Source organism: Bubalus kerabau, chromosome 1 (genome assembly GCF_029407905.1).
Source record: "Bubalus kerabau isolate K-KA32 ecotype Philippines breed swamp buffalo chromosome 1, PCC_UOA_SB_1v2, whole genome shotgun sequence".
Lineage (NCBI taxonomy): Eukaryota > Metazoa > Chordata > Mammalia > Artiodactyla > Bovidae > Bubalus > Bubalus kerabau.
The window spans coordinates 230,886,537-230,908,637 of NC_073624.1; the positions used below are offsets into that span (position 1 = coordinate 230,886,537).

The window sequence follows — 22,101 nt, forward strand, 5'->3', positions numbered from 1 at the left end:
ATCACTTCCCTGGACCCAGCACATCCCTGCCCGTCCCACCTTTCCCTGGCAGCATTAATGCACCTCTGACACAATCTTTATCTTCAGCAGAATCCTCTCCTGAGCAGTGTCCCCATGCCTACTGGTGATCCTGGTGCCCAGACACCTCAAACCAATTTCATTCCAAACTTAACTAAGTATCTGCCCCCCGACCACTGTTGTTTTCCTTGAACGACTCAAGCCAGAAGTGGGAGTGGCTCTTTCCTCATCTCCTGCAGCCAGTCTGTCACCACGACCTGGTAATTCCCCGAACCCCTCAAGCCCCTCTCCTCCTCTCCATGCCCTCTGTCACCGCCCTGGTCCAGCCACCCCCTGGCTCTCGCTTGACCACAGTGAAATCCTCCTGCCTCCAGTCTCGCTCCCGCCAACCCACTTTCCACAGAGCAGCCAGAGATATCTTTGGAAAATGCCATCTGACTGCTCCATTCCACTGCTTTAAACTCCAACAGCCCTTTATAAAACTTTGCTTTTGAAAAGCCTGCTGTGATCCAGCCCCTGCCCACCTGTCTGGCCTCATCTCTCAGCACCACCCCAGCCCCCAGTCCTAGCTGGCCCCTAATATCCTTATACATGACGCAGCCTCGGCCTGCAATTACTCGTGCCCCTCTCTGCCCCGTGAACTCCCACTCATGCCTCGAGGCCCAGCTCAAATGTCTCCTCCTCTGGGAGGCCTTCCCCACCCCCAGGCTGAGCGAGTGGCACCCTCCCCTGGGGCCCTCCCAGAGCATTTCCCATGATGCGCTGCAGAAGCTGTTTACGGGGCTGACAGGGGCCTGGCTGAGCTCCTTGAGGACAGAGCCCTGCCTTATTTATTTTCAGTCCATAGAGAGAAGCTCAGAGAATGTGAGAAGGTAGAGGGAGAGAGAGAAGAAGGGAAGAAGGAAGCAGAAGGAAGAAAGGAAGGCAGGAAAGAAGGAAAGGAAAGGAAAGAACACGTCAAGCAAAGACATTGGGGGATAATTCATTCATTCACCTACCCACCCATTCCATCACTCATTCAACAAATATCCACCAAGTTCCTACCAGGCCCCACTCTAGGCACTAAGGATATCGTTAGCAAGCTCAGGAGACCGGTGACTCACTCTCGGCATTTCCAGGTGACTTTGGTGTGTGCGTGTGTATGTGTGTTGTACATGTGCATGCAAGGCCTTCTGTGTGCGAGGGCTTGCTGCCGGGGCACCTGTCTTCTCTGGGGCCTGGTGCTTTTAGCATCTGTCCCTGGATCCTATTGCAGCCCGAAATAAGGCTGTGAGCCACCACAAGGCAGGGGCGACTCTCGTCAGCTGAGGCCGGAGCTGGCTGCAAGGCACACCCAGCTCGCCGACCCCCTGCACAGACACTGACCACTCGACTCTCAGCTTCCCGAAAGAGGTGTTAATCTGAGGGTCTGACACCCCCTCCTGCCCACTGTGCTTCCATCTCTCAGGTACCAGGATCCAAGGGGAGCTTGAGGGCTGTGGGGAGTGGGTGGTGGAGAAGAGTAATTCCAGAGCCCCTTCCCCCCACAGCAAAGCAAGGACCCTGCAGAAGGGCCGGGAGTGTGGGGCCTTGTGGAAGCCTGGATCCTGAATTGGGAAGGGAGGGATCCTAACCTCTCAGTTAAACGGGGAGGGGTGGCTAGGATTCCAGCTGGAGGGTAGGTTATGACTCTGCTCAGACTTCAAGATCTTTCAGCAACGGAGGGAACAGGGTCCCTGTCTGTCAAATGAGGGGTCCTTCCCGATGTCTGTAAATTTCTGTAAGGAGAGTATTTGTCAAGAAACAGATTTGGAACTGTGGGATCCTAAGTGGTCACAGTGGAGCATGCTTCACAAGCCCATGGGCCTCACCCCAAATGCATGCACATGTGCTCATGCTTGCATGCAGTTTTAGGTGGCACAGAGAGACACGGAGCTGGAGAGCTGCTTGCTCACACTTACCGAGGGAGTCAGAGAGACCGATTAGAATCCAGGTTGCCAAGCTCAGCACCAATGACCTGGGGCCGGGTATGGGTACGGGAGGGGAGAAAATGGATGGAGGCAGATTGTTTTTCTAAAAGAAGGAATATAGAAAAACCTGGCAGCAAAGCAGAGGGGCATAGAAGTGGGTAAGGCTGTCAGGTGGCTCAAGGGCTCTGCCTTCTCTCCTGAGGGCAAGATGGGGACTCTAGACTTGGGGCCTGCAGGGCTTCTCTGGGGCTTTGGGCCTCATTTTATTTTAAATCACCTCCAAGATTCCTGGGACACATCATAGATGCAAATGGGGGACTGGTGGAGGAAGGAGAGAAGCAGAGCACCATGGAAGGGCGCCGAAGGATGGGGACTACGAAGGGGCTGATGGCTCTTTCAGCTTCCTTGCACCAGCCTGTGCCCTCAAGCTTCAGAGCTGAATACTTGGGACATGAGGGGCACACCTTGAAGACCCCAGTGCAGCCCCAGCCTAACCGGCCATGCTCCTCTCCCCCAGACTTCAACCTTCAACCTCTTTAAGCCTCTGAGTAGAGCTCACTCAAGTCAGTGGACAACAACAGTCAGACACCCCCACCTCCCCTTCTAATGTCCCAGAAACTACTCTCGATGAGCCTTGTGCTTCCTTAGCAACCTGGAAGCAGATCTGCATGACTTTGAGCATCTCCCTTGCCCTGCATGGACCTCAGCCTCCTCTTTCCCACTTGGACAGCCCTTGCTTGAGACTGGGGTGAGATATGGCTGTGTGGGGCTGAGGCTGGGTGGATCAAGGACTGGGAGGAACGGAGGCAGCTGGACCCATCTGTAGGGGTGTCTCCTCCACAGGATGATCCCCAAGGAGCAGAAGGGACCGGTGATGACTACCACGGGGGACCTCACTGAACCAGGTAAGGCTGACCCAGCCCCTGGGCATCCCTCAGATCCCATCCTTTCTTGGTCCCAGGCTATAGCCACTCAGCCTGCTGGCCCCAGGCCTGGGCAAACAGGTGTGAGTTCCAGGCCAGCCTGTGGAATCTGCCGCCTGGGCTGGGAAGTTTCCCGAAGCATTGGGAGGGGCCTGGCCCTGATTTCGGGGCACACGAGAGCTGAGGTTGAGTGCCATAGACGAGGCCCTGGCCCCACCTGAGTCATTGCCTCAGCCCAAGATTGAGCTCTGAGGGTCCCAGATCGAACCCTACCAATGGCCCAAGCTTCCCACATAATTGCTTGTGCTTTAACTGGGGGTCTCACTGAGCAGCCACAGCACGAGACAAGGGGTCAGGGGAGAGTGGGGCAGCGGGGCAAGAGCAGGCTGCCCAATCTGAGTCAAACCATTTCACGTAAAAGCTGATTCAGCCAATGGATAAATCATCTAAAATACATATTTATCAATTTTATAAGACCTCTTCCAGAACTCTTGGTAAAATTTTGGAGTCTTTATTTGGCCTACTTCAGAGCATTTTATGTATTTTAAAAATAAATTCAGCTAAGTCAGAAGTCTCACACTTTTCTGTGAATCATAGTGACATGGCGCTGTTGCTTAAAAGTACAGATTACTGAGGGAGCGCACAGTTACTGAGGGACTCAGGGGGCCGATCAGAATCCAGGTTGCCCAGCTCAGTGCCCACCGACCTGGGGCCGGGTATGGGAGGTACAGATGGGAGCAGGTTATTTATCTAAAAGAAGGACTATAGAGAAACCTGGTGGCAAAGCAGAGGGGCACGGAAGTGGGTAAGGCTGTCAGGAGGCTCATCCCAATATCCCTACCCAGGAGTTCTGATCCAGGGGACCTAGGGAGGAGGCCAAGCATTAGCCACTTAGACAAGTACCCGGATGGTTCCCATGCAGGAGAGCAGTGAACCAAGCTCTGATAAATCCCTGCCTAAGGACTTTGCTGCAGTTTTGCCTCCTTAGGTGAGGTGTTCTAAGAACTGTTTCATCATGTGTACAGCTTTATCTGTGAGGCATACTTTTAATCCATTTTGTGTGTTCTTGCCTCCTTTTGATGGTTTCATTTTTTTTCATTCCATGATTTTCATGCTGAAATATGTAAGCTTTGTGAGATATCGAGGCTCTAAATAGAAGAACCAGGCAAAGCATTTTCTTTTCTTGTCTAATTAGTTACAGACCCCCCAATGTTGACGCACATCATTTATGCCAGACTGGAAATAAGTTTTTTGTTGTTGTTGTTGTTGATTATTGCTAGAGTATTAATTAAAGACAATTTTTAAACTAAAGAAAAGTAGAAAGGGAAAAAAAATCGCATGAGCTCATCACCAAAAGACAGCCATTGTAAAATAATAAAAAAAACACTGTTCTTGTGCGCTTACTGTGTCTCAGATATGGTGCTAAGAGCATTTGAACTTTTTGTTATATATATAACCCTCACAACAACTCTGTAAATTAGATACAATTATGCCCATTTTTTAGATGAGAAAACAGAGACTCAGGAAAGCCAGGAAATCACATCCTCAGTAGATGCAGAACAGATTTGACCCCAGATCTCTTTGTCTCCAAAACTGCTCCTTTACCACATGGTTACATAAATAAAACATTTCATTTTATAAAATATTCAGACAAAACAGATATGAATGACTTTGAAAGCGGAAGTTCCTCATAATGAAACCATCTGGAGATAACCATTGTTAACAGATTTGTGTAAATCCTTCTTCTGTTCATATATAAACATTTATATAAGCACATATACACGTGGGCTGAATACTATACACTGTGTTCGTCATCTTAAATTTTTTTTCACTTTGCAGCACACCACATCTTAAATTTTTTTCACTCAGCTACATACCACATCTTAAATTTTGTTCACTTAGCAGCATACCACAGACTTCCCATCTTAGTATAATTTATCTCACCCCTCCTCTCCCCCAGCATATAAGATATTATATATATTTATACACCCTCCCCTGACAAGGAGGCCATGAAGGCTTGACTAAGGTTAGGGGTAGAGCCTGAGGATTCCTGAACAAGTGACTTGTTGAGATTGCACTCCTAGGAGACGGGAAGTGACAAAAGCAGAACTGGGCAGAGGAAATAGCTAAGGAAGGAAGTGGGTTCCAGAGCATAAATTAACTGCCCTATAGAAATCATCTCAGCTAAAAAAAAAAAGAAAAGAAAGAAATCATCTCAGCTTTAGCAGGGGGGCTGTTGCAGCTTCTTCTCACCGGGGCAGTTCTCTGCAGAGGTGGCCGTTGTGAGCTGTTAGTCACTGATAAAGGGTGTCCAGGCGGCATCCCTTGTAAGACTGATTCCCCGTTTTCATAATCTGACACCTCACTGCAGCAAACATCCTCGTACGTATATCCTTGGGTGTATTTATTCAACTTTTCTCCCCAAGGATGAATGCCTAGAATTAGAATTGCTTAGTCAAAATAGGTTTCATCTATAGCTTTTTTTTTTTTTTGTCTTTAAATATTGAGCTCAGTTCATCTGAACAGCAGTTGAGAATATATGCCAGGGGACTTTTATTACATATTTAGGTATGTATTTAGGTATTACATATTTAGGTCTTTCATCTGTTTAAGACAGAGTGCATTGTCTCGTTTGAAAAAAAACAAAAACAGTGCAAACAATTTCCAGCCCTCCTCCTTTGTATATCCCATAAATAGTCACTGCTCATATTTGGCATGTCTCCTTGCAGATTCAATACATGCATAAGCATATACTTATTTTTTTAAACATATGAGTGGGATCTTAGAATACAAATTCTTCAGAAATTTGCTTTTTTTCCCCCCTCTTAATCTATAGTGGATTTCTTTCTGATTCTAATGTGTAGAAGTTTCTTTCTCTACATTTGCTGAAAGAATGAAAAAACCATCAGCCTCTTTTTTCAAAGGCCATTTAGGGTTCCGCTGAGTGGGATGAAGCGCCGCACTTGCACGGCCCTCAGAGCTGACTGCTGACCACGTCCGTCTTCCTCCCCCAGTCACTCTCTCTACTGTTCTCTGGGACAATTTCAGCAACCGCTCTTCTCAAACCTAAAGTACCTCCTCCCCCACTTCCATTCTCAGCTAGTGACCTTGCTTCTTATTTCACTGAGAAAAGGAGCCAAAGGAGACTTCTGCAGGCTCCCGCCTCCACATCTGTCCGCTTGTTTGCCTCTGTGTCCCTGTTCTCGGTTTTCCTAGCGTGAGAGATGAACTCTCCGTGCACCTGTCCGAAGCCAACGCTTCTAGCTGGGCGCCAGACACCCTCCCTGCTCTCTCCCCAGCTCTAGGACATTCCTTCAGTAATTCTCCTCTTTAAAAACAAGCAAGCAAACAAACCCCTCTTGTTTCCATAGCTGCATCCAGCCGTGGTCCTTCAGAGCACAGCTCCTCAAAGCTGCTGTCTTTACTTCCCTCCTCTCTCTCTTTTCAACATTTTATTTAACCAACTTATACATACACACAAACCAAAGTAGAGAGTTCAGACCCCCGAGGTCCCCCTTTTATTTCTGGAGTCCAGAACAAGTCCCAAGAAACATGTCATTCCACCACCCCCCCCCAAACACTTCACTATGCATCAACAGTAATAAAAAGCACATTTCCTTACATGTAAAGGTATTAACACACTGACCAAAATGAGCAACACTGATTTAATACTATCTAATAACCAGTCCTGTAGTCAACTTTCCCCAGTTTTCTTGTTTGTTCACGGATATCTAAATAAGAGCCACTTTGGATTCTAACATTATCTAGTTTCATGTGTACAACATTATATTTCTACTTCTGTACACATTAGAGCATGAAAAGTGAAAGTGTTAGTCCTGTCCAACTATTTGAGACCCTGTGGGCTGTAGCCCACCAGACTCCTCTGTCCACAGAATTCTCCAGGCAAGAATACTGAAGTTGATAGCCATTCCCATCTCCAAGGGATCACCCCAACCCATGAATCAAACTCTGGTCTCCTTTATTACAGGTAGATTCTTTACCATCTAAGCCACCAGGGAAGCCCATACACTATAGCATGCTCACCACCAAAAGTATGGTTTCTACCTTTCACCACAGTTGACCCCTTTACTCATCTCGCCCTCCCTCTTGGCCCCATTCCCTTCTAGTAACCACTACTCTGTTCTCTGTATCTGCATGTTTGTTGATGTTTGGTTTGATCATTCATGTTGGCTTTTGTTTATGTTTGTTTTTATATTCTGCATGTGAGTGAAATCATATGGTTGTCTTTATCTGACTTATTTCACTTAGCACAGCACCTTCAAGGGCCCTTGTTTTTATTTGGTAGCTATGTCTCTTAAATCTCCCTTAATCTAAATCACCGTTACCCCCTCCTTTTTTTTCCATGTCATTCACTCCTTTGAAGAAACTGGGCCAGATGCTCTGTACAAGTCCCACATCCTAGATTTGGCTCATTGCTTCCTCGTGGTATGGTTAAACTGTTCCTCAGTCCCTTTTCTCTTGAACCTTTTCCAATAAGGCTTTCACACCCAAGTACACCACAGGGACTGCTTTTGTGGAGATTACCAATAATAACCCCGTGTTACTAAATATAATGGTCAATTTTCAGCCCTCCTCTGACTCGACATGTCAGCAACATTTGACTCTGTTGATCAGTTCATTGTCCCTGAAACGCTTTCAGCCTTTGGTCCTAGGACACCACAGTCTTTAGATTTCCTCCTGCTTCTCCCCAGGCTCAGACTGTTTTCATCTCCTCGATCTAAATGTTGGAGGCCCTGAGGCTCAGTCTGTAGATGTTGGAGGCCCCGGGGCTCAGTCTGTAGAGCTCTTATGCATCCTCATAACCTTGGTGATCTCAGCCAGCCTCCAGGCTCAGAATGTCATTTAGAGAGCTGGAACATGAACCCACGTGGATCTGATTTTAGAGATGACACTGCCTGCACTGTCCACACGCATCCCGCTCCTACCAGCGTCCTCATCACCTCCGACACTCCTCTCTTCCCAACAAGTCTCCCTTTGTTGGGCCAGTGTGAAATGTGCATTTTGCTGGTGGGGAAGCACAAAGGATATGGATAGTCCCCCAAATTACTGACAGTCATCAGCCCCGAAATCCTTCTACATGGCTGTAATGACTGGTCCTAACCATGAGGAGAGAAATCAACAGAAAACTCTTCACTGAAAAACAACGATAGCAAATACCATTTGTATACTCCCAATGTCCCACTTTTTACATCCAAGTCAGTTTTCTCCCACAAACATTAGACTCATATATCCAGCTCCCTCCTCAGCATCTCCACTGGGATGCCTACAAGACTCTTCAAACCTTATTCTCAGTTTTGGAGACCATTAGGGGAGTTTGAATATGTGTTAGGCATTACATTGATATAAAACAAAAATTCATTCACTTGAAAAGGAAGAGAGCTTTGAATAAAAGCAAGTTCCAAAGAAGCTATGTTATGATTTCATTTTGGTTAAAAAAATCACATAAATATATGGTCAATTAAGAAGACAGGGGGGCTTCCCTTGTGGTTCAGTTGGTAAAGAATTCGCCCGCAATGTGGGAGATCTGGGTTCAATCCCTGGGTTGGGAAGATCCCCTGGAGAAGGGAAAGGCTCCCCACTCCAGTATTCTGGCCTGGAGAATCCCATGGACAGAGGAGCCTAGCAGGCTACAGTCCATACAGTCGCAAAGAGTTGGACACTACTGAGCAACGTAGCATGCACACACAGCACATCCTGATAAAAGGCTATTTTAAAATGAAAAGAAGACATGTCTAGACCTGAATGCTTGAGAGTGGCCGCTGCATCCTCCCAGCGGCTCAGGCCAGAAACTTTGCCATCACCTCCACTCCTCTGTCTCTCTCTCACATCCCACCCCAAGGGCCTTCCTTCAGAAGATATCTAGAATCTGATAATTTCTCATCACTTCCACCATTATGGGCACAGAGCTGCACAGGAGATTCAGGGACTAAATACACCTGACAAAAGAATATCTGAAATGATGCTTGATTTCAGCATCAGTTCAGTTCAGTCGCTCAGTCGTGACTCTTTGCGACCCCACGAATCGCAGCACGCCAGGCCTCCCTGTCCATCACCAACTCCCGGAGTTCACTCAGACTCACGTCCATCGAGTCAGTGATGCCACCCAGCCATCTCATCCTCTGTCGTCCCCTTCTCCTCCTGCCCCCAATCCCTCCCAGCATCAGAGTCTTTTCCAATGAGTCAGCTTTTCACATGAGGTGGCCAAAGTACTGGAGTTTCAGCTTTAGCATCATTCCTTCCAAAGAAATCCCAGGGCTGATCTCCTTCAGAATGGACTGGTTGGATGTCCTTGCAATCCAAGGGACTCTCAAGAGTCTTCTCCAACACCACAGTTCAAAAGCATCAATTCTTCGGCACTCAGCCTTCTTCACAGTCCAACTCTCACATCCATACATGACCACAGGAAAAACCACAGCCTTGACTAGATGGACCTTTGTTGGCAAAGTAATGTCTCTGCTTTGGAATATGCTATCTAGGTTGGTCATAACTTTCCTTCCAAGGAGTAAGCGTCTTTTAATTTCATGGCTGCAGTCACCATCTGCAGTGATTTTGGAGCCCAAAAAAATAAAGTCTGACACTGTTTCCACTGTTTCCCCATCTATTTCCCATGAAGTGATGGGACCGGATGCCATGATCTTCGTTTTCTAAATGTTGAGCTTTAAGCCAAATTTTTCACTCTCCACTTTCACTTTCATCAAACACAGGCAAATCACACTCAGAGGAGTCATCTCAGCCCATTGGCTAGGCAAAGAATCCACAGAATGACACCCAGTGTCAGCAAGCATAGGGAGAAACTGACATACTTGTACATAACGGACGGTGCTGTGAAGAGGTCCCCTTAGAGTTAGCAGCCGGAGTATCCTGAAGGTTTGGTGGTAAGAGCTCTCTCTGTCCTCTCCTGCAGTTCCTTTGCTGGACCTGGGCAAGAAACTGAGCGTGCCCCAGGACTTGATGATGGAGGAGCTATCGCTGCGTAACAACAGAGGGTCCCTCCTCTTCCAGAAGAGACAGCGCCGCGTGCAGAAATTCACCTTTGAGTTTGCAGCCAGCCCTCGTGCTGTAAGCTCCCACTGCACTCACAGGGAGACTGAGGGCCAGTCATTAGCCTAGAGCCAAACAACGAGCCAAGTGAGAACATCTGGCCCCTACAGGGGCCCCTCAAGTCCAACTAGGGGATGACTGTGGCGTCACCATCAGACTGACGCCTGCCCGGCTCTGTGATCTTAGAAGAGTTAGCTCTTCAGGCATGTCTCCCCAGACACGAAACATAAAGTGGGTTGGACAGGGTGAGCCATGGAGTGAAGGGACCCTGGCTCCTGTGAAAAGTGCCGAAGGACAGTCAGGTGCTCTGGGCTGAATGTGCAGCAAGCAGGATTTAGATTAGACCTGAGCTTGATCTAAGATGGAAAATACAGAACACCTCTCTCTTCTTCCCTCTGGAAGAAGGTAAAGTCATCTAAAGAATGGGGCTTCCCTGGTGGCTCAGTGGTAAAGAGCCCACCTGCCCATGTAGGTGACAGTTCGATCTCTGGGTCAGGAAGATCCCTTGGAGAGGGAAATGGCAACCCACTCCAGTATTCTTGCCTGAGAAATCGCATGGACAGAGGAACCTGGCGGGCTACAGTCCATGGCTCGCAAGAGAGTTAAGACATGACTTAGTGACTAAACAACAGCAAAGAAAGGAAACAAGAATGACCTGCCCTTGGACTTCAGAGAGGTGGCAGGCAGTCTCAAGTACTTCTGATGAACTCAGGGCCTGCTATCCTGCTCCACTCAATTTCTGGATAAAACAGGAGGGGGCACCATGTGGCAGAATAACAAAAATGACAAAACATCTACCTTTGCTATGTGCTTATGACAGTGCTAGCTAAGCCGTGAGCACGTGTCGTCTCGTTTAATGATCAGAGAGTGATAGTATCATCATCATGCCCTCTCTACAGAGAAGGAAACTGAGGCTCAGGGAGGTTAACGGAAGTCCAGGGGCAATACAACAATAGCCGCTAACATATATAAGAGCACTTCTCTGTTCCAGGGTCTAGCGCTCTACATTATGAACTCATTCCCCCAACATCCCTGGGAGGTGGGCTCTAGGATTATGCCCCTCCCCACCCCCTGCCTTTTTCAGTGGAGGCAGAACCCTGGTAAGCCTACCTGTGGTTTACTTGCCACCCACCTCCCAACCCCACAGGTCGTGGCAGGAAGTGCAAAGGAGAAGGTGACTGGAACAGCAGAACCTGGGATGGTGAGTGTGGACAGAGATTCCCCCAAGGAGGGAAAGCCCGGGGGAAGGGGCCAGGCAGCTCAGATTCTCTGAGCTTTCACTCCCGTGCCCAGGTTGCCAACAGCCATGAGGGGCAGAACTACCGCTCTGAGCTCCACATCTATCCCGCCTCTCAAGGGGGCCCTGGGGATGCTGAGTCCATGGCCTCCCGGCCAGTGAGCACCTACAACCCCAGCGCCCTGGCACCAGGTAAGTGGCCTCCCCACGTCCCAGGACCAGGACTGGAGGATCATAACATGGGTGTGTTCCCTGATGGGGCAGGAAGAGCACCCAGAGAGTATCTAGTCCATCTCCTTACACACACACACCCCTCTCTGCAGATACAGCACAAGCCCAGAGAGGTACAGCTGTGTCAGGCCACAGAGCGTGCCAGAGATGAGCCAAGACTAGAGTGTCTGCCCCAACTTGCACTTCCCCTGCTCCATCCTCCCCATTTCCAGGGATGGGAAAGGGTCCTCTTTGCTACAGCGGGTTTGGCATCACATTCCACTCCCTCCCTTGACTTCCCTTTCCTAGGTCCTTCCTTCCCATCCCCAGTGTCCATGGGTTGGGTGTGGGGACCAAAGGAGAAGGAAACCCAGGCAGCCCACTCGCCTGCCTCCCACATGCCATACTCCACCCCTAGGTTATGCTGAGCCACTGAAGGGCATCCCACCTGAGAAGTTCAACCACACAGCCATCCCCAAGGGCTACCGCTGCCCGTGGCAGGAGTTCATCAGCTACCGGGACTACCTGGGCGAGGGCAGAAGTCACACCCCCAGTCTGGCGGAGTATCGAAATTTCAACAAGTAAGACAAGGCGGGGCTGCTCGGGGAGAGACCTGGGAGGAGGACGCACTGGAGCCAGTCACAACCACAGCAGCAGCTGCGTTTCCTGAGCACTTTCTACATGCCAGGCTCTACCCCAACGCCTTGTATGCATTTATTGCGTTCCTGCTAAAACACAATAGAACTCTTGCGCCTTAGCACTTAGCAGGTGCTCAGTAAATGCACAGGGGATGAATGGGTGTGTGTGGCACACATCTTGTTGGATCCTGCTTCACAACAGGGTGGGGCAGGTGCTACAATTTTTCCCATTCTGCTGGAGAAGAGGATTATCAACAATCTGCCCAAAGTCACATGGCAAGAAAGCAATGGCAGGGCTGGGATCCACATCGGGTTTGTCGGACTCCAGAGTCCAGTTTCTTGTTCTTCATCACTGCTGTGTGCCACCTCCTTGATGGATGTGGAAGTGAGAGTCCTTCCCTGGGTGGGGGCCCCAGATCTCACCAGTCCTAGGCCACTTCAGCCTTTCCCTTTCATCAGTGGTCTGGAAGAGGCCTAGAAAGTGACCTTGAGGTTGCGCCACTGTGGGAAGTGGCAGTGAAATATTGGACACCAGAGGTGAGAACAACAGTAAGTGGCTCATAGTGTTTAGAGCGTGGGGCTTCATCAAGGGCTTAATGCAATCTCTACCCCCGGCTGTGTGACCTTGGGCGAATGGCTTAACCTCTCTGGGTCTCCAATTCCCACTTATAAAAGGAGACTCTTATAGTATTAATATCTACTTCATAAAATGGTTGTGAGGGTTGCATGAGAGGCCATGGGTAAAGTTTCTGGCAAGTGAGAATCTCTCAAAAAATGGTAGCTTCTATTATTACTATTTACAGGTTATTATTTTCAGGGGAGAACTTGAAAGGGATAAATTTAATGTTCCACTCTAGGGGCCTGAAAACAAGTCGCAGCAGGCAGGACGGGAGCCTGGCACTGGAGGAAGGCGTGGGGCTGGGGGATGCATTTCAAATGCAGTTGGCTTCCTTACTGTGCTGCTATTTATGAGAAATTCTCTGCTGGCTTGGGCTGCACTAAGTGAGAAAGTGGAGGGTCCACAGAGAGGAGGCCACAGCCCAGCTCTTCTGGCACCTGCTCAGACCACATGTGGAGACTATCTGCCTGGCTTGGCCTTGAGACCAGGTCCCCTAAGGAAGGGTTGAAGGAGCCGGGGTGATGGGCCTTGAGAAGAGAGTGCTCTGGAGGGATGTGACTGCCCTCAAACAGCTGAGAGCATGGGAGGACCATGATGGGAAGAACAGGGTCCAACAGGCATCGTGTGAATCACAAGCCATTGGCAGAGGATTGGGGATTTCCTGCCAGGAAGGACTGGGCTGCTTCTTCTCCCGGGGCCCTCCAGCCCTGCCTGTCTAGCTATTTAAAACCCTCAGCAGACATCAGTGCTAGCAGGCAGCTTCCAGGCTGGCCAGGGCAGGCTGTGGCCCCACCGATCTCACGCTATGACGGGCTGAGGCATGTTCCCACCAAAAGAAGGGGGGTTCTTAAGGAGCCTCAAGGCCAGACCCTTCCTGGCGCAGAAGAGGCAACTGAGGTAGAGAGGGAAGGACAGCAGTGTTGGCAGTCAAGCTGTGCTCAGCATCCACGGCCCGACTGTGAACTCTGCGCAGCTTGGAAGCTGCCTGGCCTGCTCCTGTGGGGCCCGGCTGTTGCCGCCACCGCTGGGGTGGTCCAGGCAGAAACACTGTCCTGGCTGGAACCTGGCTCCTGGCTCAGGAACGGTCCCAAGCTGCAGGGAAAACACTACATGAGCAATGCTCTTTGTTCTCTTAAAAGTAAAAAATAGTTTGAAAATCATGTATTTATATTATCTTAGAAAAAAAAACACAACCCTGCTGCTGCTGCTAAGTCGCTTCAGTCATGTCCGACTCACTCTGTGCGATCCCATAAACGGCAGCCCACCAGGCTCCGCCGACCCTGGGATTCTCCCATCAACACTGGAGTGGGTTTCCATTTCCTTCTCCAGTGCACGAAAGTGAAACGTGAAAGTGAAGTCACTCGGTCGTGTCCGACTCTTAGCAGCCCCATGGACTGCAGCCCACCAGCCCTCCTCCGTCCATGGGATTTTCCAGGCAAGAGTACTGGAGTGGGGTGCCATTGCGTTCTCACATACAACCCTAGGCAACTACAAATGAAAGTAGGGCCCTTTGTTCCCCATCCTCCAATCCCGGGTCTCTTCGCAAAAGGAGCACTGTTGTCAGGTTGGCGTGTGTTCTCAGAGCATCTACAAGCAGCTACATACCTATGGGCATGTAGCGTTGTTTGGTTTGCATGTGTATGTGTGTCTTTTGATATTCTGAATCTCATCCTATAACTTGCTTTTTTCACTCAACATTATGCTTTTGAAATCTCTTAGTATCTATAGCTCTGTTCATTCCTTTTAAGCTGTTACATAGTACTCTGCCATGAATATATTGATCTTATCCATTGTTCTGCCAGTGGGCATGTGGCTTGTCTCTGGTTTGTCACTAATCACTGCTCATATCTGCTCCCTTGTGCATATGTGCATGCACTTCCTAAGCCATATGCTTACAGGTAGAGTTGCTGGTTGACAGAATTTGCACATTCTCAGGTTTAAAGGATCCTGCCAAATTGCCCTGCAAGGTAGCAGCACCAGTTTAGCCTCCAGCCAGCAGTATATGAGTGAGAATCTCTCCACCATTCACTAACTTTGGCCAGTTACCAAATCACTTATTCTTGTCAGTATTGTGGGTGAGAAATGGCATGTCTTGGTTGTAATCTGTATTCTCTGAATCTGAATGTTCTTTCTAACTCTCCTTTCTCTCTCCAGTTTGTGATATATTTTTGTAAGGGGAGATGTCAAGAGGAAGGAAAAACCAGATTCCAATTCTTCCCCCTTCTGGACTTTATTTAAGGGGAGCTGAGAGTTTTGCTAGGACAGGCCAATTTTCACTCTGAAAACATCATTCTTATTAATATTTACAAACAACGAGCCATCCTGACTAGGGGCAGATTTGGGACTGGGCAAAGCTGGAGAAACCTGTTAAAGATAGTACAAAATCTTTTGCTGAGTAACAGAGAAACGGAGGCCCAGAGAGGCGGGGAGGGGGCCACACGCGGTCACCTCCATGTCTTTTCTGCCACCCCACTCCCACCCAACCTGCCTCTCCTGCCGCTCTTCTCTCCCCAGGACCCCGGTGCCCTTTGGAGGACCCCTGGTGGGAGAAACCCTTCCGAGGGCAGGCACTCCCTTCGTTCCGGAGCTCACCAGTGGCTTGGAACTCCTTCGCCTCAGGCCCAGCTTCAACAGAGTGGCCCAGGGCTGGGTCCGCAACCTCCCCGAGTCTGAGGAGCTGTAGCTCCAGCACCTTCACTTCCCTCATCTCAGAGTTCGAATAACACCTGGAGCCAAGATTTGTGGCCAGCACTTCAGTTTACAAAGGGCCATCGCACACAAAACCTTACTGCAAATGGCCTCAAAGTCACAAAATTCAGCAGTTCCCAATGTGGCATGCTTCAAAATCACCTGGGGGTATTTTCCTACAGGTTTCTGACCTGCCCAAACCTGCAGCATCAGAATCCCCTGAGCAGAGGATCTCTATTAGTAACTCGCACTCCGAGCTGATTCTAAGAAAACTGGTCCCTGGTTTGTGTCTTTAGGAATCGAAGCCTCCAGTGACTTCACATCCTGCCTCCACTCTCTCCTGTTCCTGTACTCTAGCTTAGTCTCCCCCAGTGACAGGGAGCCCACTAGCTGCCTATTTACCTGTGAAGCACTCTGATAATTAGTTTTTCCTTTTACTGAGACACAGATGGTCTTTATCTATTCACGCTGCTAACATTTACTAAGCACCAACTGTGTGTTAGCTGCTGTGCCAGCCATAGGGAGAAGGTGGAGAATAAGCCCAGGCCCTAGCCTAGAAAGAGGGAGGAAAAGACAGTAGCAAAGACAGATTTGTAAAGTGGTAAATCACCTTAATGCTCCCTAAAGCACACTGACAACTGAGGAACCATGTGAAGCAGAGGGGGGGTCTCTAACCCTGGGTGTGGGGTGGGGACTCTGGAAGGTGTCCCAGAGGATTTGAGTAGGGCCTTGGAGGACTGAAGGGAGGGGGTGTGACAGGGAGATTGTGGAGATGAAGGCATTTCTGGCAAGTGGGTGGTGAGGGCAAGGGTGCAGAATTGTCACGGGTACCGGTGTGAAGAAGGGGGACGGCAGTGTCAGAGAAGGCGGTGAGTCCTCAGCGGGGCGGAGTGGGGTGGGCTGCACTAAGGAGATGGGGAAGTTATTAAGCTGGGGAGTGAGGGGTCTCGCTGGTTGCTGTGTGGGGCACAGACTGGAGAGGAGCAAGGCCCATGCCGGGAACCCTTCAAGGAACGAGGCCTGGACTAGGGAGACAGCCATGGGGTCAAAGGAAGGAGCACCCCTCGGCACCCTCCGGGGCAGGTGCAGAGTGGGGTGCTTACAAGGACGACTCCCTTCCACCCGCTTCCACTCACCATTTGGAGCAGACCCCGGGCTAGATCTCGTTGTAGTGCCCACCAGGCGTAGTTCGGCCTCTGCGCAGGCTCCTTGGAAAGACGGGGAAGGGAGCGCCTCCCTGCAGGTGTGGGTGGTGGTGCTGATGGCGGTTGATTTTTATTGGGTGCCTCGGTGCTCGTGCTGGTAGCAGGCGTTCTGGATCCCCCATTTCTAATTTTCAGTACAACCTCGAGACAAAGGCGTGGTCTTGCCTTACAGATGTGGCTATCCAGACCTAAGAAGGGGAAGTGACTTGTCTGGGGACAAAGCCAAAGTGGGGATCTGTCCAATTCCAGTGAATATCACTCCACTGGGTGGCCAAGTCAGTGCCCGTTCAGTCTGGAATCACCTAATCCTGGTGTCATGCTTTTAGAGCTTAAGAGTGCAGGCTGGGGGTCAGACTGGATGGGGTGGGTTCTAGTGCCACTGCTAGCTGTGGGAACTCGAGCAAGTCATTTCTCACCTGTGGGCCTCTGTTTCTCCACTTGTAAGATGAGGACAAGAGTACAAGACCCTGCATAGGGTTTTGTGAGCATAGTGATGGACACACAGGTAATAAGCAGTCAGATTTTAGGCAACTACTGCTCTTGGCTGGATACGATGTTCCTGCAGTGAATGCACCTTGAGAAGTAGGCTCATGGAAATGTCACTGGGGGTCAGTTAGGCTGAAACCTGAAGGAGAGCCTCCGATGACCCTAGGGCTCCCTTTGGACATGATTTACTCCTTTCCCCGCTGCCTCCCTCTGCCTCCTCCCTGACTCCCTCTCCTGGGGAGAGGAGAAGGCCACAAATCTAGCTGATTCCCAGGTGTGCACGCTGGAAATCTAGCTGGTTTCCAGAAATAGAAAATGGCTGCATCTTCCTTTTGCTCTGGAGGAGTTTCTCTATGCCCCACCCAGTCTTAAGGGGCCAACAGCTGATTTAGATTTACTTGCAATTGATGTGCTGTCTTGAATGTGGGGGCTGCCATTTAAGGCTGTGTTTCTATGAACTGAAAGCCAACCGTTAAAGTGTCTGAAACAAGGAAGAGAGGATATGGACTGTCTTGGGTTGGTTCTGCTGTGCTCTGAGGGTAATGTTAGCCAGCGGGTATGGAAAAGAAGCTTGCTGCACCCCAGAGTAAATCCTCATTCCTTGTTTTTTCTGAGGTGTTTAAAAAAAAAAAAAAGGAATGCTTATTGTAAAAGTAAATAAATAAATGAAGTAGTAAAATGTGAAGGTATCGGTCCACAGAGCTCCTCCCATACACAAACGGAGCCCTTCCCTCCTTCCTGCATTCTGCCCCATTCCCATACATACACCAGAGGTAACCACTGCTAATTGTTTGGTCCCCCTAGAATTCTAGACTTAATTGAATAAAGATGTACATGTATATAGATGCATAAGTACAGAGACATGTTTTTCTTTTAATGGGATCATACAGTATTTGTTGTTCTGTATTTTGCTTCTTTATTCAACAAGTAAAATTTGGATCCTGAAAAAGCAGGCCATTAACCTTTCATGTAATTTGGGAGCCTAGTATGCCCTTCCCATAAATTCTGTACTTTTGCCTGCTTTTGTTCTTTACATGAATGAAATCTTACAGTGATATAGAAATGAAAGGGGCTGAGAGTAACCCAAACACTGGGACAACGGACAGCAGACATGGCAGCAGTGGCCATGAATGAACTACGGTGACACGACACGGAGGCGTCTTAGCAGCAAAACTGAGCAAAGACAGGCAGGCGCACAAAACATGTTTACTGACGCAGGGAGGGGTTTAATATGAAATCAGGACTTTGGAGGAAAAGAAAGGTTTGTGATTGTGAAGGGACATAATGTCCCTTCTGGGGAAAGCTGGACAGTTTCTATTTCCAGATATATGTGATTGTTATACAGATATCCACTTAAAACATTTAATTTAGCTGTGCATCTGTTGTTTATGCACTTTTTTGGTACATGAGTTACATTTTACCAAAACGATCCCTCCTTTTAAATAAGTTAGTGGACACGGGAATTCCCTGGTGGTCCAGTGTTAGGACTCAGCGCTGTCACTGCTGAGGGCCCAGGTTCCCTCCCTGGTCAGGGGACTAAGACCCTACAACTGTGGAGTGTGGCCAAAATAAATAAATGATAAAATAAATTAAAAAGTTAATGGGTAGATTGTCCAGCATTACTAACAAGAGTTCCAGAAGGAGTTTTGAATGACTTGGGATTCTCTGGATTTGATCAGAGACATAAACTCACATAAGCTTCACCCCGTCATGAGAAGGATAAACTAAAGCCACACTTAGGAACCATGGCAGTGAACACTCACAGAACCCCAAAGTCACAAAGATACTTTGGAGGCTCCAGACAAAAAAGGTCGACAGCAATAATGGAAAAACATCTTCAAGAAGTGAGAGCAGAGACTTCCCTGGTGGTTCAGTGGTTAGGACTCTGTGCTTCCACTGCGTGGGGTAAGGGTTCGATCCCTGGTGGGAAACTAAGATCCTGCAAGCTGTGTGCCACAGCAAATAAAAAAAAAAAAAGTTAACTTTCAGAGAAATAAATAGGAAGAGACTTTTCATTAATCTCCAAGGTAACTATAAAAGAACATTTTTGGGGCAAGATCCATACAGAAAGCATAGAATGTAAGGAGCAATGATGAGCAGAGAAATCAATTCAATAGAGAGCAGGAAGAGTTAAAAAAAAAAAGCAAAGGCACATAAAGTGGTATAAATACATTTAAATGTATCAATTATCACAATAAATACACATAGATAAGACTCACCAGTTTAAAGACAGAAACTCACAAATTGGACAAAAAGTAATTCTAGCTCTATGCTGTTCACAAAGCAGCACTCCTGAAAATATGACACAAAAATAAAATAAATGGAAAAGGATAAGCCAGTTAAATATTATCCCAAAGAAATGTGCTCTAGCCATATTAACATCAGACAAAAGAGACTTCTGGCAAAAAAAAAAAAAAGGATTATTGTGATAAATACCGTTATATAATACACAAAACACATAATCACAGTGGAAGGTTTAACACATTTCTTACAATTGTTGACTGCTTAGCAGACAAATAATGGATATGGATATAAAAATTTTGAACAATAAAATGAAAGTGTAGAATTCTGCCTCATCAAATTAGACAATACTAATTATTTTCAACTACCTATGAAACATTTTAAAAAGTGAATACACAAAATAAAAATTTTGTGCATCAAAAAACAGTCAAGAGAGTGAAGACAACCCATAGATTATAACTGAAAGAATAAAGTAAATATTCGTGAATTCAGGGATATAATTAAGTGACTGAATAAACAAATACACGAGGGGAAAGGACAGATCTTCCTTCCCTACAAAAGACTTAGAAATAATACATGTGGGTACCACCCCTTCCAGGAGGTGGAACTTATTTCCCCTCCTACTCATTACAGACTGGACTTACTGACTTGCTTCCAAAGGGCATAGGAAGGAAAAATAGTAACTTTACAAAGACACCACTTTAACCAAGTGATCAAGGTTAACATCATCAATTTAACTTCCTGATGTAAACGGATGAGAAGGGCACCCCCACCTTGTGATATTTCCCCCAAGTTCATAAGCCCAGTCTAAACAAATACAAACTGAGAGAAATTCTACAAAATACCTGACCAGTTAGTCCTCTTTGAATCTATCAAAATCATGAAAAACAAGGAAAGACTGAGAAATTGCCACTGCATTCTCTATTCGGGAGAAGGCATCTTTCCACCCAGTTGACTAAACCAGAGACTTGACGGGTTAGTGGTGAGGGAAGAAGGGTCACCCTAGACTCCTCTGATTTCACCTCTATTTTCTTCAGGTCCCCATGGACCTTTGATTCGGCTTTCCAACAGTCACTCTTTGCCCCATGGGCCATTACTGCCTTTATCCAGCTGTCCTGAGGCTATACCTTCTGAGCCTTCTCCAAGAGGGGAGGAGCTCAAAACACTACAGGCAGTGAGAATGGTTAGGAGGTAAGGCACTATGACAACTAGACAGAGGTTAGGTAGTGTGCGAGCTGGGAGTGCTGAAGTGAGGATTTGATCTCAGGTAATCTGGCTCCAGAATCTGTTTAAATCATCATTACTCTCACCCAAGTACTAACCAGGTCTTACCCTGCTTAGCTTCCAAGATCAGATGAGATCTGATGCGTTCAGGTGACATGGCTGTAGCAAGGTGGCAGGATACAAGATTAACATACAGAAATCAGTTGCATTTCTTTACACTAACAATGAAAGAGCAGAAAGAGAATATAAAAAGAATACCTTTTAAAATCACGCCAAATAAAATATTTAGGAATAAATCTGACCAAGGAGGCTGAAGAGTTATATGCTGAGGACCTGCTTTTGAATTGGAAGAAGACTCTTGAGAGTCCTGTGGTCTGCAAGGAGATCAAACCAGTCAATCCTAAGGAAATCAACCCTGAATATTTATTGGAAGGACTGATGCCAAAGCTCCAATAATTTGACCACATGATGCAAAGAGCCAACTCAGTGGAAAAGACCCAGTGAAGGACAGGGGAGCCTTGCATGCTGCAGTCTGTGGGGTCACAAAAGTGGGATATGACTTAGTGACTGAACAACAACAACAAATAAAATATTAATAAAATACATTAAAGAAGATTCAAATAAACAGAAAGACATCCCATGCTCTTGGATTAGAAGAATATTGGTGAAATGGCCATACTACCCAAAACAATCTACAGTAATGTGATCTGTATCAAATTACCCATGACATTTTTCACAGAACTAGAACAAATAATCCTAAAATTTATATGGAAACATAAAAGACTCAGAATTGTCTAGGCAAATCCTGAGGAAAAAGAACAAAGCAGGAGGTATAACCCTCCCAGAATTCAGACACTACACTACAAAGCTACAGTAACCGAAACTGTGGTATTGGTACAAAAACAGACACACAGATCAACAGGACAGAATAGAGAACCCAGAAATAAACCCATACACCTACGAACAATTGACCTTCAACAAAGGAGGCAAGGTATAAAATGGGGAAAAGGCTCTTCAACAAGTGGTGCTGGGAAAATTGGACAGTTGAATGTAAATCAATGAAGTTAGAATACATTCTCACACAAAGCACAAAAATAAACTCAAAATGGCTTAATAACTTAAATATAAGAAAAGACACCATAAAATTTCTAGAAGAGATCATTGGCAAAACATTCTGACATAAATCGTACCAATGTCAGTCTCCCAAGGTAAGAGAAATAGAAATAAGCAAATGGGACCAAATCAAACTTACAAGCTTTTGCATAGCAAAGGAAACTATAAAAACAAACAAAGACAACAGAATGGGGGAAAATATTTGCAAATGATGGGGCTGATAAGGGCTCAATTTCCAAAACAATATGGAGCCCACACAACTCGACAACAAACAAATCCAATTGAAAAACGGGTAGAAGACCTAAATAGACCTTTCTCCAAAGAGGACATACAGAAGGCTGACAGGCACATAAAAAGGTGCTCAGTATCACTAATTATTGGAGAAGTGCACATCAAAACTGCCATGGGGTACCACCTCACATCTGTCAGCACGACCATCACTAAAAAGTCTGCAAATAGCAAATGCTGGGGAGGGTGTGGAGAAAAGG

General features: G+C 47.4%; 1 protein-coding gene across 4 annotated transcripts; it reads left to right on the forward strand.

The window, feature by feature from the left end:
• The first annotated feature begins 805 nt into the window (after positions 1-805).
• Positions 806-16,973, forward strand: MYOZ3 (myozenin 3). Of its 4 annotated transcripts, none has more exons than XM_055558759.1 (7): positions 806-1,465; positions 2,794-2,872; positions 9,816-9,970; positions 11,100-11,153; positions 11,246-11,381; positions 11,818-11,980; positions 15,171-16,973. In XM_055558759.1, exons 2-7 carry the CDS (start codon positions 2,812-2,814, stop codon positions 15,337-15,339), a joined length of 738 nt encoding a protein of 245 aa, XP_055414734.1. In that variant the 5' UTR covers positions 806-1,465; positions 2,794-2,811; the 3' UTR covers positions 15,340-16,973. The 4 variants fall into 4 exon arrangements, with proteins under 4 accessions (XP_055414734.1, XP_055414738.1, XP_055414732.1 ...); XM_055558763.1 differs by having other exon boundaries at positions 806-1,136; XM_055558757.1 differs by having other exon boundaries at positions 807-1,465; positions 2,811-2,872.
• Positions 16,974-22,101: the final 5,128 nt, after the last annotated feature.